The 16,507-nt window shown below is 44.8% G+C and overlaps 7 protein-coding genes across 7 annotated transcripts; 3 read left to right on the forward strand and 4 right to left on the reverse strand.

The window, feature by feature from the left end:
- Positions 1-66: 66 nt before the first annotated feature.
- Positions 67-2,224, reverse strand: L199_006248 (uncharacterized protein; the record flags this gene model as incomplete). Its single annotated transcript, XM_064891948.1, has 5 exons — positions 67-1,196; positions 1,306-1,788; positions 1,943-2,008; positions 2,064-2,079; positions 2,162-2,224. 5 exons carry the CDS (start codon positions 2,222-2,224, stop codon positions 67-69), a joined length of 1,758 nt encoding a protein of 585 aa, XP_064748020.1.
- Positions 2,225-2,746: 522 nt separating this feature from the next.
- On the forward strand, positions 2,747-4,804 carry L199_006249 (uncharacterized protein; the record flags this gene model as incomplete). Its single annotated transcript, XM_064891949.1, has 5 exons — positions 2,747-3,253; positions 3,388-3,851; positions 3,928-4,033; positions 4,096-4,281; positions 4,358-4,804. The coding sequence occupies 5 exons, from the start codon at positions 2,747-2,749 to the stop codon at positions 4,802-4,804; spliced, it is 1,710 nt and encodes a 569-aa protein (XP_064748021.1).
- Positions 4,805-5,124: 320 nt separating this feature from the next.
- L199_006250 (uncharacterized protein) lies at positions 5,125-5,557 on the reverse strand (the record flags this gene model as incomplete). The annotated part of the gene is made up of 2 exons (XM_064891950.1): positions 5,125-5,423; positions 5,506-5,557. The coding sequence occupies 2 exons, from the start codon at positions 5,555-5,557 to the stop codon at positions 5,125-5,127; spliced, it is 351 nt and encodes a 116-aa protein (XP_064748022.1).
- A 1,121-nt stretch (positions 5,558-6,678) lies between these two features.
- L199_006251 (uncharacterized protein) lies at positions 6,679-8,079 on the forward strand (the record flags this gene model as incomplete). The annotated part of the gene is made up of 4 exons (XM_064891951.1): positions 6,679-7,221; positions 7,313-7,391; positions 7,560-7,723; positions 7,864-8,079. The coding sequence occupies 4 exons, from the start codon at positions 6,679-6,681 to the stop codon at positions 8,077-8,079; spliced, it is 1,002 nt and encodes a 333-aa protein (XP_064748023.1).
- Positions 8,080-8,380: 301 nt separating this feature from the next.
- On the reverse strand, positions 8,381-11,194 carry L199_006252 (ribonucleoside-diphosphate reductase, alpha subunit; the record flags this gene model as incomplete). The annotated part of the gene is made up of 4 exons (XM_064891952.1): positions 8,381-10,336; positions 10,391-10,831; positions 10,947-11,080; positions 11,152-11,194. The coding sequence occupies 4 exons, from the start codon at positions 11,192-11,194 to the stop codon at positions 8,381-8,383; spliced, it is 2,574 nt and encodes an 857-aa protein (XP_064748024.1).
- A 1,220-nt stretch (positions 11,195-12,414) lies between these two features.
- On the reverse strand, positions 12,415-14,284 carry L199_006253 (uncharacterized protein; the record flags this gene model as incomplete). The annotated part of the gene is made up of 5 exons (XM_064891953.1): positions 12,415-12,624; positions 12,770-13,358; positions 13,483-13,873; positions 13,943-14,024; positions 14,099-14,284. The coding sequence occupies 5 exons, from the start codon at positions 14,282-14,284 to the stop codon at positions 12,415-12,417; spliced, it is 1,458 nt and encodes a 485-aa protein (XP_064748025.1).
- A 1,265-nt stretch (positions 14,285-15,549) lies between these two features.
- Positions 15,550-16,414, forward strand: L199_006254 (uncharacterized protein; the record flags this gene model as incomplete). Its single annotated transcript, XM_064891954.1, has 5 exons — positions 15,550-15,567; positions 15,645-15,816; positions 15,889-15,949; positions 16,042-16,243; positions 16,325-16,414. 5 exons carry the CDS (start codon positions 15,550-15,552, stop codon positions 16,412-16,414), a joined length of 543 nt encoding a protein of 180 aa, XP_064748026.1.
- Between the last annotated feature and the right edge of the window lie 93 nt (positions 16,415-16,507).

The raw sequence follows: 16,507 nt of genomic DNA on the forward strand, positions 1-16,507 counted from the left end.
ACAAGACCCTTTGCAGTAAGCAAAGACTATGCATTTCGACTAGTAGCTACAATGAAAAGACCGCCTCTATTCCTCGAATCGTATGTGATTCCCTTCCTGCGGTGCCGTCTTGCCCCCTATTAAAGGAGCAGGCTCGACTCCCAGCCATATCCTTGAAACCTCCTTCGGGAGATCCACCCAAACACCACCGCATTCCTTCCAAGAACCCATTATCCGATTTAGTTCCTCTCTATATCGTCTAATATCATCTTGTTCGATATCCGATAATTCATGAGAAGATATTCGAACACTCATGAAATCTCTCGAGGGAATTGCCATCCTCACTACCTTGTCTTCCTCGATAGGAGACCAAATTTCCGTAATTTGATCGGCTAACGATTGCATGATCAATCTGGTATGTAATTCGTTCTTGGTCAATGGATGAGGTTCCACATGAGGGTCATAACCATGTGCATTTGATGGTGTATTAGTGGGTGAGGGGTAGGGGAATGGTGAGATGGGTGAAAGGATTGAAGGGAATGGTTCGGTAGATGGGTATCGAGGTGAAGGGAACATTGCTGAGAAATGATTGACGATCACTCTTCTAGCTTTGATGGTTTTAGCAAAGTTACCAACTTCCTCAGGGGTCGAATGACCCCTACTTAGAGCTTTTTTCTGAACTTCTAATCGCTTTTCATTATCTTTCGCTAGTATATCTTCGAAGCTATGATGTCCATTCCCATTTTCATGAGGGTGACCCTTCTTGCCATCCGTCGGTTTATGGAAGAACAACCTATCCCTCTTCGCTTCTAGAGAAGGTTCCAAATCTTTCTTCCGTATTTTCATACCTTTATCACCCCTCTGGACGTCATGCGGTATATGTCCATTCGTACACTCATGTACTAACAAACTCGGATTTTCACACATCTTCTGGAAAGTGGAATTCTCAGTTCCACCTGAACAATCGCCAAAAATCACTAATTTTCGAGGTGATATTCCGGATGGCGGTGGTGGGTGGATCACATCGCCCGAAGGGAGTGTGTATGGTGGTGGCGATGGTAGGGAAGTGAGGTGCGAGAGAAGGGATAATGGATGTTTGATAGGTGGATCGAGGGAAGCGAGTGCCTCTGCATTGGATTTCAAAAGGGGTATCAGGGAAGATGTATCTAGCTGTACACGGGGGATAGGTTCTTCTAACACATATCCCAGTGATGGTACTAAGTAAGTACAGCAAAAGTAAGCTTAGCCTCGAATGCCTCGCAGACGGGCGGAGAAGAGGCACGGAAGCTCCAAGATGACCAGTATCATGGAAATTTCATCACTCACCTCGGTGATGTATAGGTCCAGCTTTCACACTCCATCCTTTCCCACTTTTCCCATTCCCCTGTTGCAGTATATTCTCCCAAACTCCATCATCATTCGCTATAAAGTCTATCCCAACAGCTTCGTTACTGTGCAGATTCTCTTCTTCACAATCTACCGACGGTTCTTCTCCTTGTTCAAGTATCTCATGTATCGCAAATACACCTGCGAGGTTGATCGAAGTCACACTCAAAGTCGTCCTGATCAACTTCCTTATTCCAGCTGGACCATATATGTGAAAAGTCGCTTTTTTCTTTTTACCCAATTTAGCCAGTTCCTCATTCTCCCCTGGTTTCACTCCTACACCGCTCATGATCGTCATCATGATGGCTACTAGACCCAGAGTGTGGTCGGCATGCATGTGGGTGATGAATATCCGGGATATGTTGGCGATTCGTAAAGAGGATTGATGAAGTCGCATGAGAGTGCCATCGGCTGCGTCGAACACTATATGAAGATCAATTTGAAGTGAGCGATATGCATATGCTAGGCTACAGTGAGAGTGAACTGCTCTTTTCGGTTTGTGAAGACCATATCGATATCTTTATCTCACAGGGAGATTGGCGATCGATCATGAAAAGGTAAGGATCGTGATGCTTACACCATATTTCATTACCAAAATCTACTGCCAACGACGAGCAATTCCTACTCAGTATAGGTCCACCGCCTAGAAGGAATAATGTGGTCAGCTCAGAAAGGGAGTAATGACCTCTCATACTTACCGCTGCTAGTTCCCAACTGAGATTCGATCGGCACGATAGTCAGCCCATAAGACGCAACATATGTGAGAAGCGTTTCAAGGATCCGGACCTCCACTCACAAATGTCACTGACACCGGCGACAAAGGCTTCGCCTTCTGACTATGGCCTATCTGAGCGGCCATTGCGACACTCCTTACTGCTCGACGGTGATGTGTGATTGCTATAGGTTGTAGTCAAGAGGTGAGTATTGAATACGATGCTAAATCTAAATCCGTTCGAAATGGACTTGTACGGTGGAGGATCCATATTGCGCTCTGACGACATTGGCTTGGATCGGACATTATATATTCAATCGAGTGAGCGGGAGTATTTCACCTGTGTGCCACGTGGTCTTTCCCTGGGCAAAACAGGTGGGATGATTTAAGGAAACTGCCAAGTAGAATTTCAGATTCGAGCTTTTTTTTCGTTGTTGGAGTCTGTCCAATTTATTGGAATTCTGGTCCATATACCACAGTAGATCTCATACCTTGCATCTCCACAAGGACCATTATCGCTGTGTAGATCGTACCCAAGACAGGATTCTGCTTAGTGTTATCAGAGAATCACTCGCTTTCACCATCACCGACTCAAATATCCCATATACAACAGCAACAGCAGAATCCCTCCCCTAATCCGGTCAAATCGATAATCTCACTTCTTTCGCCATGTCCGGCTCACTCACCCACATCCTCTTCGAAGGAGCCTCTGGATATGCTTTATTCACCGTATCCATGCAAGAGGAGATCGCAGCCAAGTCAAAGCAATTGCAAGAATCCATCAATGACATAACGATCTTCTCAAGGATGGTTCAACTAGCTTCTTTCTTACCTTTCACATCTGCCGCTCAAGCTTTGGAGAATGCCAACGACGTTTCGGAAGGTGTCCTAAACGATCACTTGAAGAACCTACTCAACCTCATAATGCCTAATGCAGCTGGGAAGACCAACAAGAAGCAATCTGGTGTTGTACTAGGTGTAGCTGAAAGAGGTTTAGCAGGTGCGATCCAAGGTGAACTTGGTATCCCTTGTGATACCTCTGAAAGAGCTTTGGAATTGATTAGAGGCGTGAGATTACACCAGGAGAAGATTCTGATCAAGGGAGGTATGCAGAAAGGGGATGTTGCCATCGCTCAATTGGGTTTGGGTCATTCGTACTCTAGAGGAAAAGTGAAGGTGTGTATAAAGTTTTTGATCTCCCTCTCCTGCTTCTTGAATCCGCTCTAGCCCATTCTTATATTCCCATGATCCTCATGAAGCCTTGATTCCGTTATTGTCCTTACTCACACCCTCCTTTTGACCCAACCCAGTTCAACGTCAACCGATCCGACAACATGATCATCCAAGCCATCTCTCTCTCTGATCAACTCGATAAGGATCTCAACACCTTCTCGATGAGGGTAAGGGAATGGTATGGATGGCATTTCCCAGAGTTGTACAAGCTCGTTCCAGACGCTCATCAATATGCTACTCTCGCCGTCTTGATTGGAGATCGAACCAAGATAACTGAAGACTTCTTGGAGGAGATGCAAGCTATATTAGACGATGATGAAACTAGGGCGAGAAACGTCTTGGATGCTGCTAGAGCTTCGATGGGTTCCGATATAAACGAGATTGATCTGATCAACATTTCGAACTTCGCTGAACGAGTGGTCAAATTGGCCGAATACAGAAAGAGCTTGAGGAGATACTTGGTAGAGAAGATGAATGTGGTTGCTCCTAACTTGTCGGCTTTGATCGGGGAAACCATCGCTGCTAGGTTGATTTCTCATGCGTGAGTTACCTGTTCTTCGATCTCACCTTGACATCGAATAATGTCAGCTGACTTAACTTGATTGATGCCATTATAGCGGTTCCCTCACCAACCTCGCCAAATACCCCGCTTCAACTGTCCAAATCCTCGGTGCTGAGAAAGCTCTTTTCAGAGCTTTGAAGACTAAAGGTAACACTCCTAAGGTGAGCTAAGCGTTCGTGATATGGGTAATCAGACTCAAGCTGACTCTACGCATCCAATCTAGTACGGTCTCATCTACCACTCCACCTTCATCGGACGAGCCGGTACCAAACACAAGGGAAGAATCTCTCGATTCTTGGCCAACAAATGTTCTATAGCGTGCAGGATCGACTGTTTCTCCGACGTACCCACCAACAAATTCGGAGAGGCCTTGAGAGCCCAAGTTGAGGAGAGATTAAACTTCTTCGAGGTGAGTCTACCTGTAGCTTAAACAGAAAAATCTGAAGCTTGTGTACTGATTGCGTCATCTAATCGATTCAATATAGACCGGTGCACCAGTGTCCAAAAACTCCGAAGCGATCCAAAAGGCTCTTACTGCCATTGCCGCTGATCTAGGGGATGACGATGATGAAGATGATGATGAGGAAGGTGACGTCAAGGAAGATGATATTGCCGATGCCGTCAAACAAGTAGAGAAAGATCAAAAGGAATCTAAGAAATCTAAATCCAAGCAAGCTTTGGATCCTGAGTTGGCAGCTATTGCAGGTGGTCTTCCCGTTCCTGTCGCTTCGTCTACACCGTCAAAGGAGAAGAAAGATAAGAAAGACAAGAAGGATAAAAAGGAAAAGAAGGAGAAGAGGAAATCTGAAGCTATGGACATTGATGTTGATGTTGAAGAGAAGAAGGAGAAGAAAGATAAGAAGGAGAAAAAGGAAAAGAAAGATAAAGAGGAGAAGAAAGATAAGAAGAAGAAGAGAAAGTCCGAGGCTTGAGGGAGGGGAGAGAGGCTGATTTAGAATTGGGTTTGGGTCTCTTTGCATTCTTTTCTTCTCTTCAATCATCATCTACCATATCAATTTCAACTTGAGTCTTATCTACTTTCATTTTTATAGCGTTTATTGCTTGTTCGTTTTGCTCGCATGGATATATACCCTATCGCGTGACTTTGGTAGGATCTTCAATTCATACTGGTACACAGGTACAACCAACTAACATAATTGACATGCAGATGAAAAAGAGGAAATACTGATCCTATTGACTCTATTCCAACCATTTACATATACTCAAACAGTCTCTCTCGGTTTCGACTGAATTACTGACCAGCAGAAGTATTCCTTATCATCGCGTTATCAATCCTATGCCCCTTCTGTTCGACCCAAGGTGGTAAATTCCCTTCGGATCTTCTTCTCATCTCGCCACCCAAAGCACAGACCATCCGTCTAGCTTCGTCGACGGCCTCTTCGAGCGGAGCAACAAGGTCGGAATCTACGGATGTACCGCCCAGGTCGAAATCTAGTGAATGGTCTCTTGCGGAGTTGAGGGCGTCCATACGGGATTGGAGGACGAGGAGCCATTGAGTGTGAGCGAGAGAGAGATCGGGAGGGGAGAATGCTAAGGTCGACAAATATACGATATCAGTATGTATATATGTGGTATATATCTTGATGTGAGGATGGAAGAGAGATAGACCCACGAGCAAAGTCGGTTTGACCTTCTCTGACAAGTAAGGATGAAGTTGCTGGCATGGTAATAGATGTTTAAGTGTGATTGTTTTTCAGGTAAAAATTAACTTTCTCTCAAATTGTTATCAGGGTACGCGCAATCTGTTGCTTGACTTGGCTTGATCTGATTTGATTGATTGTCGATTGTTGTTGATTTCTCAAGAATATTCATTAGATATTCAAAGTATATATACCCATCTCCCATCACATCACCTCCTCCTGCCACTCATCCACCTCGACCAAAACCGGTCAAAGGATATGTCTCGTCCTTTTACCAAAATCAGGATAAGAAATAGCAAAGGATCTATGCGGAGTAAGGTGATTTTCCGAATTGATCGATTGATGACCCAAGTCGAAAAGGAAGTCAGGTCCAGTCAGTCCAGTCTCGATCCATATGTACGATCTGCTGATTGACAACGTTTGTCCCTATAGGAAAGATCGCAGGAAAAGACTATCGGATATATTTCTCAGCTACAAAGAGTAGTATGTCGATGGTAACTCTCAGTAGACATCCAGCCTAGTCAAGATCGGAATGGGGTAATCAGTCAGAGAGATAGTTATCAGATTAGTAATAGCATGGTGATACTCGCATAGTCAGATGAGCTTTAGTCTGAACCATAATACCGGATTGTCTACGGCAGTGTTATCTATCTCTCAGCAGGATTAGTAAGTATTCTTTTCGTACTGTGATCTTCGTCCTGTGTGTTGCACCTCTTCCTTTGCCACTAGAACTGGACTAAAACGTGGGACAATAAGCGTGAGAGAGGCGGAGTTTACCGCCTTTCAAACCGAGTGGAGGTGGTCCAAGCTCTCTTTTGTCTTTTCTAACGTCTCAAGGTGCGCAAAAAGCATGTTGACCATGCTGTTTCGTCGATTCTATGCTTTGCTTTTTCTTCTTCGGAGCCATACGAGCATGATTTGCAGCAAAACCAATGATAGATAATGTCGAATGACACCATCCAATAATTCCAGCATGATAATAAACCTCATCAATACGAGCAGATTCATGGAATCTTCTCTTTTCCTTAATACAGTTGCGTCCCTCATTGATAAACATTCCATTGACCATTCACCATGACAATCTTGACCTGTATCAAGATTATCCACTAACCGAATAGAATCGCATTCGTCACTTTACATATAACATGATCATCTCCATTATACTCGCCGTTCCTTTCCACCTTACACCCGTCTTCGCCCTAAACGACAACCTAACTGGACCAGGTCTCGCATGGCCCAACCGTCTCTGGGTCCCAATGGGCGGCTTCACAGCTCCCGGCACAGTGATATCCTCATACTATACCTGGGGCCCAGATCCCATCATCCCTCCAACCAACTCATCCGACATATGGGATATACCATTCCCCTTCATACCGATGTTATGGGGTTGTACTCCCACCTACGTCGAGCCATTCCAACGAGCCCTCTGGTCTGATTTCCCCAATGCTACATTAACGCCTCAAAGGGATATACTGGGGTTCAACGAGCCGGACCATCCTCAACAGGCTTTATGTACTGCTCAGGAAGCTGCGACTGTCTGGCGTGAGGTGCTGGAACCGTTACGATATCAGGGTTATAGACTTGGTAGTCCTGCTGTAACGAGTGGTGAGACGGGTAGACAATGGATGAAGGATTGGTATGATGCTTGTCAGGGAGCTTGTAATCCGGATTTCCTAGCTTTGCACTGGGTGAGTGAAATGGTCATTTATCATCCTCATGAAGGTCACAGCTTTGGAGAGGAAGTAAATGAGCCAAGCTGAGGTGAATTTATTCAAGCAGTACGATCTAGTTCCACAGAATTTCATCGAACATATACAGTATTATCATAATACATATAATCTACCAGTATGGGTGACAGGTGAGTTGGTTTCATTTCTACATTTCTCACAGTAATATCATATACAAGCCAATCCATTCATCAGCTACCCTCTTACGTGCTAAAGAATACTATAAGGACAGAGATAATAATTGATCGAATGGGGTATGGTATGGCTAAGCTGACCTGACCTGACCTGACAAATTCCAGAATATGCTCCACAGAATTTCTCAGTCTTCAACCCCGCGACAAACGAGTATGACGGTCAAGCTACGTACGTCGAAGTACAAACATTTATGGATATAACCACGGCATATATGAAATCTGTTGATTGGGTTGAGAGGTGGTTCTGGTTTGGAGCAATGTATGAGATGGTAAGTCATCATAACATGTCGAGATACGAGTAGAGAAGAGGAAAGACGAACGATCAATCTGTTCATTCATTCCTTCATGATACCGATATTGTAACATGCTGCTAAAGCTAATGAAAATCTCTTGAACCCGATCTGTTTAGCAAGGTGTCAACGAGCTTGATTGTCTATTCGACCAATCTGGTAAACCCAATCGTACAGGTGCACTGAACGAGTTGGGAGTTCAATACGCAAATTCAAATGGGAGTGTATCGGTGGAACATCGATTATCTCCTTCATCGGCTATACGTCCAACTGATCGAATAATGTCATTGTATGGTATAATCATTGTTACCTTGATTTTGCTCTTAACAAGTTAGAACTTGATCGGGTCAATGGGTTGAAAGGTACTGATGGAGTGAGAATAGTATTCAGCAATCTCGGATTCCAAGTGATCGTCATATAGTCTGACGTAGCAGTAGATGCCATCTCATTCGTTGATTTCGAAACCAGCATCCTTCGGTTGAGATCATTCATGATAAAATCATATTCATAAGCATGCAAAAGATATAAAAACTATATAAAAAATATAATCCTAAAGAAAATGTACAACAGAAAGTAACCGAATCAATCTAGATAAGAAACACATCCACTAGCCTGAACCACCAGGGTTTCACGTATCTATCCAGAACACATCAAACAAGCATCTTTGTTCTCGATCGAGCATTGTAAAGCAGCTTCCGCTCTCTCCTCGGCTCTTCGCTTGGCTTCTTCATAGGTGATCTCCTCCTCTTCGCTAGGTTTGGGCGAATCGGATCGGCTCTCGGGGGCAGGTGGTTGAGGAACAGGTGCGGAAGAAGCGGTAGTGGCAATTTTAACTTGTCTCATTGGAGCTACCAATGATTCAGCTGAAGCGGATGGTGAACCAGCGGCAGCAGGTTTCTTTCCGTCAGCAGCGAGTGATTTAGCTTGTTTGAGAGTAGCAGCATCGATGGTGAATTGAATAGCGTTGGCAGAAGGTTTGGTTCGGAGGTAATAGGCACCAGTCTTCAATCCTCTCTTCCATCCGTAGAAGTGCATCGAGGTCAATTGGGAGAACGAAGGGTTGGCCAAGTGGATGTTGAGCGATTGAGATTGATCGATAAACGCTCCTCGATCGGCTGCGAGGTCGATGACTGCCTTTTGAGAGATCTCCCATACAGTCTTGTAGATAGCTTTGAGCTCAGCAGGGATCTGAGGGATATTCTGGATGGATCCTCCAGCAGCGATGATGAGGTTCTTCATGTTATCGTCCCATAATCCCAAGTTGATGAGATCTCGGAGTAACCAAGGACAAACGACTTGGAAATCACCTGAAAGTACTCGTCGAGCGTAAAGCATGGAAGTGTAAGGTTCGAAACATTCGTTCCAACCTAAGATCTGAGATGTGGAGGCAGTAGGCATAGGAGCAACGAGTAAGGAGTTTCGGACACCATGTTTAGCAATGTTCGATCGGAGTTCAGTCCAGTCCCAGAGGTCGGTAGGTGTTCGACCCCAGAAGTCAGGCTGGAGTTTACCTTGAGAGATGGGTGATCCCTCGTATGAAGGGTATTTACCGAGTTCTTGAGCCATCTCGCAAGAAGCGGTCAAAGCGGCGTGGTAGATAGTCTCGAAGATCTGGATGTTGAGCTCTCGAGCGGCAGGAGAGTCGAAAGGCATTCGGAGAGCCATGAAGGCATCGGCAAGACCTTGTACACCCAAACCGACAGGTCGGTGTCGCATGTTGGAGTTTCGAGCTTCGGGAACAGGGTAGTAGTTTCGAGTGATAACTTGGTCCAAGTTCTTGGTGACAACCTTGGTGATCTCGTGTAGCTTCTTGAAGTCGTAGGTTCTCTTCTCTAGGTCGACGAAAGCGGGAAGAGCGAGGGAAGCCAAGTTACATACAGCTACTTCATCAGGAGCAGAGTACTCGATGATTTCGGTACACAAGTTGGATGACTTGATGGTACCCAAGTGTTGCTGGTTGGATTTGGAGTTGGCAGCGTCCTTGTAGAGGATGAAAGGACCACCAGTCTCGGTTTGAGCTTCGAGGATAGAGAACCAGAGTTTTTGCGCTTTGATAGTCTTTCGACCTTTACCGGCTTTCTCGTAACCTTCGTAAAGTTTCTCGAACTCTTCGGAGTGAACGTCGGCAAGACCGGGACATTCGGAAGGACATATGAGGGTCCAATCACCATCTTGTTCGACTCGCTTCATGAAGAGATCGGGGATCCAGAGAGCGTAGAAGAGATCTCGAGCTCGGACTTCCTCTTTACCGTGGTTCTTTCTCAAGTCGAGGAAGTCGAAGACATCGGCGTGCCATGGTTCAAGGTAGATGGCGAAGGCACCAGGTCGCTTGTTACCACCTTGGTCGACGTATCGAGCAGTAGCATCGTAAGCTCTCAACATAGGGACAATACCGTTGGAGTATCCGTTGGTACCGGCGATGTAGGCACCCTTGGCTCGAATGTTGTGGATGTGAAGACCGATACCACCGGCAGTCTTGGAGATTTGAGCACAGGTTTTGAGGGTATCGTAAATACCGTCGATAGAATCGTCTCTCATGGCAACGAGGAAACATGAAGACATTTGAGCGTGAGGAGTACCAGAGTTGAAGAGCTAAGATTCACTTATTAGCCATGTCAACGATCGGAAGGATTATAGCTGACTTACAGTAGGAGAAGCATGAGTGAAGTATCGTTCAGACATGAGATTGTAAGTCTCGATGACCTTGTCGATGTTGGCTCCGTGGATACCGACAGCAACTCGCATGATCATGTGTTGGGGTCTTTCGACGATTTTACCATTAACTCGTAAGAGGTAAGATCGTTCGAGGGTCTTGAAACCGAAATAGTTGTAAGCGAAATCTCGATCGTAGATGATAGCTGAGTCGAGAGTTTCTTTGTTGTCCATGACGATCTTGTAGACATCGTCAGCAATCATAGGAGCATGTTTGCCGGTCTTGGGGTTGACCCATTCGTACAAGTCTTGAATGACTGATGAGAAATGCTTCTTGGTCTCTTTGTGGAGATTGGAGATGGCAATTCTGGCAGCGAGGATAGCGTAATCTGGGTGTTTGGTGGTAAGATAGGCGGCAGTTTCGGCAGCGAGGTTCTGAGAGATCAAAAATGGTCAGTCCAACTGTCAAAATGGCAGAATGACACGGAAATTGAGATATCGGATTTGTCGCAGTACGCGAAGTAGGGTACGGAAGGGGAATCATACTCACGTCAAGTTCGACAGTAGTGATACCAGCATGAATACCAACAATCACTTTTTGGGTGATTTCAGCAGGTTCGACGAAATTGGGGTCGAGACCATAAGAAAGCTTGTTTATACGAGCAGTGACTTTATCGAAGGCGACTATATATGACACAAGTATCAGCTCTAGCCCTGGTATAGATGAGAATACCAGTAGCTGGAAAAAGACGTACCAGGTTCCTTTCGACCGTCTCGTTTGTAGATCCACATCACCATTTTGATGAGATTCTATGAGCGTAAGGTAGAAGAAAGTACAGGGGAAGGGGAAGTTGATCTAATTGATCTGAGCGCGTCAATGAGAATAGCTTAGTCAGCTAAATTGGACCCGATGAGCTCTATGGTTTTAGCTGAAGAGTCACTTACAAATTCGTAGACGTTGTTCGTAGCGTGTGATAGTCAAGGACCAAGCCTTTTAGTTATACAATATATGATATATAAGAAGAAGAGATGAAGAAGGAAAGAGAGAAAACATTAGGAAGGAGGGGATCGCGTTGAGACACCCGCCCCTTTTAAATTCTTCCTGATCCAGAGGGAGAATCGACCATCGCGTCTTGAAGATTGGATTATGTAATGTTTGATTCAGCTAATGTTCTGTGGTACGCGTCTGTTTATATCGCGTACTCGGTTGTGGGTGTCGTGATCTAAACACCTGATTTACGCGTCCATCAGGATAAAGGATCACGGAAAGTTGACCTGACTTTTACCCGCCTCCTCTCGTCAAGTGGATTTCTTTTAGTCTTCTGTTGTATGTTCCTCTGCTGAGCAAGCAGAAGTGGAGGTTGGATGGGCAGGAAAACAGCTCAGGAATGTCAGGATAAATCCTCATAGATTAGTCAATTCGATCCAGGCTTTGGCTTTGGCTTTGGATTTGGGCTTGATGGCTGACTTACGCCAGAGCTATCCGATGGAGAAGCGGAAAACAACCTCTCTCGCTTCGTTGACAGCAACGCGTCGTGGTCATGTAATGTTGTACCACACTCGTACACGAAACGTCATTCGCTTCGACGCGTAGGCAGTTGACCTCATCTAGCATGATTTTCGAGATGAGGGTACGCGCACTTCCTTTGCTCTTAACTTATCTGATAGCAAGATCAACATCCAGATCAGATGATCGGACCCGATTGCACCTCTGTCGTGTCGAGCATGCTCGGCCGACTGTTACGATCTTGGCATGAAGGACATGATCTTTATCTGATAGCAAGTATATCGGCCGACCAGTGCTCGATACTCAAGGTCCCATTTACCACCTCGTACTCAGAATGAGTACAGCGCTGATATACTATCTCTTCTCTGACCACCACTCTTGTGAGCTTGGATGGTGGAACATGCGATTTGGTTACGCTCGATATATGTGATTATGCAAGTACAACAGTGTATGATAAGTATACGAACGCGATCAGAGCATCTAGTCATACTATCTTATCTTATCATCTCGATCAGAAATAACTTCCCTTCCCCGCATATTCCCCTTCTCCTTCTCCACTTTTGTCTTTGGCTCCTGTCTCATCATCATCATCACCTGGACTAGGTAATTTACGAGCAGGTTCGAACTTGCTTGGAGGAGGTACGAATGCTTTAGGACCGAATATTGGTCTGCCGGAAGGTGCGATCAGGGAAGATACGGGTGGGATGGGCTGGAATGTCACCTAAAGTATGACCAAAGATATCCAAGCAGTCAGCAAGATTTCATATAAGCCTTTTCTTGATTCAGCGTCATAATCACAACTTCTGCTCATGCTCCATGATAAATCAGACATAGTGCAAAATTGCAGAGTGCAAACTTGTACTTACAGTATCATTCATCTTGGTATAACTCTTCACCCAAGCCTTAGTATCCTCCACCTCATACTCCACTCTCGACTTTCTATTCTTCCTTTCCTCCTTTTTCCTCTCTGTATTCTTCCCTATCCCTATCGAAAGTCCTTTTAACCTTTCACGCGTTTTGGAATCTTCCAAATCTTCCAGACGACTTAACGATTCTTTCAAATACGAAAGCGCTTCTCCTATCTTCGGTGTTGTCGATTTCGCCCCTTCACCTAAATCTATACCTAACCATTTATTTGCTAAGGCACTGGAAAGTAACGATTCCTTTTTCAAGTATCTTTTCAAAGTAACTATTATCTCCCCTTCACTTGATTCTATATCGAAATCCTTCGAGAATAGTTTCTTCCCCTCAGAAGAGGAAGATTGCTGTTGGACTTTTAGCAGGGCTCGAGATGAGGTGTATAGCGATGTAACGTGCAGATAGAGTTTGGCGAGTAATGAGGCTGAGGGATGGTTGGACGGTAAAGGTGGACCCGCAGGGGAGAAAAGAACGTGGGGTAGGACCGGTAAGAGGAGTTTACGGATGGCGGTGAGATGGGCATCTGCGAGGAACATCCTGGAGAATGCAAGCAGGATTAGCTCTCGTTGCGTCATAGTACATGACTATTGTATCTCCACGATAGATCGTACGATATCCAACTTCAGGCTAAGTGGTGTGTTCAAGGTAGTATACAACTTACATAGATAACCCCTTGAAAGTCTCTCTATTCGACTCCACAGGCCACCTATTCCCTCCTTTACCCGCCAATCTCCCTCCCAAAGCATTCTTAATCGGTTCTACCTGTAATGATACATTCTCCGCTATCCAATCTGCCAAACCTGATGCCTGACATAGAAGATCAACTGCTCGACTCAATCCGGCTGTGATTCGCTTTTCGTCTTCACTTGACAAATTCCGAGAAACACTTTCTTTCTCGTATATCGGCAGGGAGGAGAGGATGTAGTGAGCGTAATTTGATAGTGCCAATGTATAGGTAAGGAGGACGAATAGGTGTTCAGAGTGGATGGAGGGGAGGGAGAGGAGAGGTGGAGAAAGTTTGTATTGCGTTAATGGGGATGTCCATGGGAAGTCTGAATTACAAGAACGATATCAGCTGTGTTTCACGCATCGGTGCTACAGAGAGTCCTCCATTAGCTCACTGGGTTCACCCTTGAAAAGAAGCTCATCCGCATCTAAACATGCTATTATTCCTTTCAAATAAGGTAGGTAGTTTTGAACAGCCTGAAGGATGCACGATCAGCTATACCCATTGGCACTCGGATGGGCGACTTGAATGAAGGTGAAAGCTGACTCACATCCAATACGGCCAGAGCACTTGATCCAGGTTCATTATCATGTACACTCTTCAGCGCCAGCTGCAACCTCGTCCTGGCTGCTGTAGCTTCGGATAGAACAGTGGTGTATGATCCCGATGGGTCGGTGAGGAGGGAGGAGAAGGTGAGGAGGGCTGTGGTGGGAAGTGGGAATAGGTATGGTGGCATTTCTTATATCTTCTCGATCGGTACTACTCATTGTCTACAGGATCGATTGAAAAGTGGGAATATGCAAATTTACATGTCACTCTGATCCAGCATCACTCTGCATGCCAAGAACCAAGAAATATACGGTGAACAGCCAAGTGATCATTACCACAATGGAGTTGTGTTACATCTCCGAGATGTGTTTTGCGGAGTCTCCGCATGCTCACTCACTTGAACGGCTCTTCGGCTTTGTCCATCCTGTCAAAACAAAAACATTCGATGCTTGGATCGCCCTCACTGCTCGTCATCTTGGAAGATACTCGTATCGAACAAGGTCTGATCTGCCTGTCAGCTCTCTACCGCACACAAGCGTACTCAAAGTATTACCTGACAGAGGATGGGGGAAGAGCGATGACGTTAACTTTGAAAGAGAGGGCGAGAGAAGTGTTATTTCACTATCTGACTATTCTCTTCGGTGAGTATCTAATCTTGAACAAGGGACCGGGCAATCCATTAAAATTATGATGTCTATTTGAATGTAGGTATAATCGATATTTTCTTACTTTGGTCAACGATCTATATCTTCCTGTATCTACCATACGATACATACCTCAAGTAAGTACCATATATAAGTATCCTACTCTCCAGGATGATGAAGATGGTTTACAGTATTGACAAACCGTTCTGCGATCAACGAACAGATGGGATTCAGTAATAATAACAGTCTTGTCGTACTATCCTTCTCTGCGGATGGCTATCAAGATGGAGAAAGATTTTACAGAGATATGCTTGAGATGGATGCAAGCTATCTTCTTCTTCGGAATGACCCTGAAAGTTCTGAATAATATTGGCAAAGGTGTGTCTCATCTCCTCATTCCAGCACTCCACCGATCAAATTGCTGAACGATCGTCATTTATAGATGCAGATCATTTTGACATCACCTTTTTCTGGAAGTGATCGGGCAGGAACACACCACAATGATGGCTAGAGCGCTAGACTGATATGGAGACAATTAATGTGATTGCATAATGTTGTATGCATAATATGATTATCGGGCGGAGCAAGAGCTTCTCACGGTGTCTATATCTATGTCGAAATGAGCTGACGTGAGATCAGTCACTGAATGTCTAGCGGTATTCTTGCATCTGACTTTGTGTGCGTGTGTGTGTTGTCGATCAGATGGCACCACTTGCGCTATATATCTCAGTATTCTATTCTCATCTTCCTTTCTTTCTTTCTTCCTTCCTTCTTCAACTTTGACCAATAACCTATCGTCGTCTTCAACATGTCTCCGTTCTTAACCGTAAGCATAACATCTACTCTCCTTCTTCCTTTCCTTCCTTCCTTCCTCCACTCCTGACTGACATGTCAATTGTAAAGTTCGGGAATACTCGCCGAGGAAATATCTACTCCTCACCAACAGCACTGCCACCGACACCACCACTACCTCCTCCGCCAAGCTATCAATCCATCCAAGAACAAGATCAGAAACCATGTTTTCATCGTTATTTCATTCAACAAACATTGACTACTCACGAGTTTATCCATCTTTGTGAGCTTTTATATTCATCACGGTGATGAAGGAAAACAAGCTGACGTGAGATCAAATGGAAATTTACTACAGTCAGTCTGATCATTATTGTTGATCTTACGATTATAATTTTAATTCAGCTTCAGGGACAATTGTACGTTTTTCTTCACAAGTCAAACGAGTATATCTAGCTCTCAAACCTTCAAGCGATAGTAGAGCTGATTTGTACTATATGATGTCATACAGGTGGCTCCCATTCTGCCTTTCCTCGATCATGTGGTACATCGTAGGAGATGGACAATCTTACAGCCATATCCCAGTCGACAGGTATCCCTTCCCAACTACCTTCAGAGAGATGTTCCTCAGGAAAGATATACACCTGAAATCCACTTTGAGGATGTTGGCTTGGGTGAACACCGGTCTATTCTTCGCATGTTTGTGCAAAGTGGTGGGTGATGATTCCGTGAAAACTTTATCTGAGGTCATGTAGAGTATGGATCGGTGAGCTGATACGCATGTCGCTATGTAGGTACTTTATAGCCTGAATCCACCTTGCGTTCCAGGTATTTCCTCGACTGCGGTCCAATTACATTTATACAATTCGATTCCATTGGAATAAGTATTCTGCTTTGTATGAAACACCTGAGAGAGATGACAAGATGTAAATGAAGTTAATAGAAATCGAATAGCAGGATATGCATCACCATTCCAT

The sequence above is a fragment of the Kwoniella botswanensis genome, chromosome 1, assembly GCF_036426115.1.
Source record: "Kwoniella botswanensis chromosome 1, complete sequence".
In the NCBI taxonomy this organism is placed as follows: Eukaryota; Fungi; Basidiomycota; class Tremellomycetes; order Tremellales; family Cryptococcaceae; genus Kwoniella; species Kwoniella botswanensis.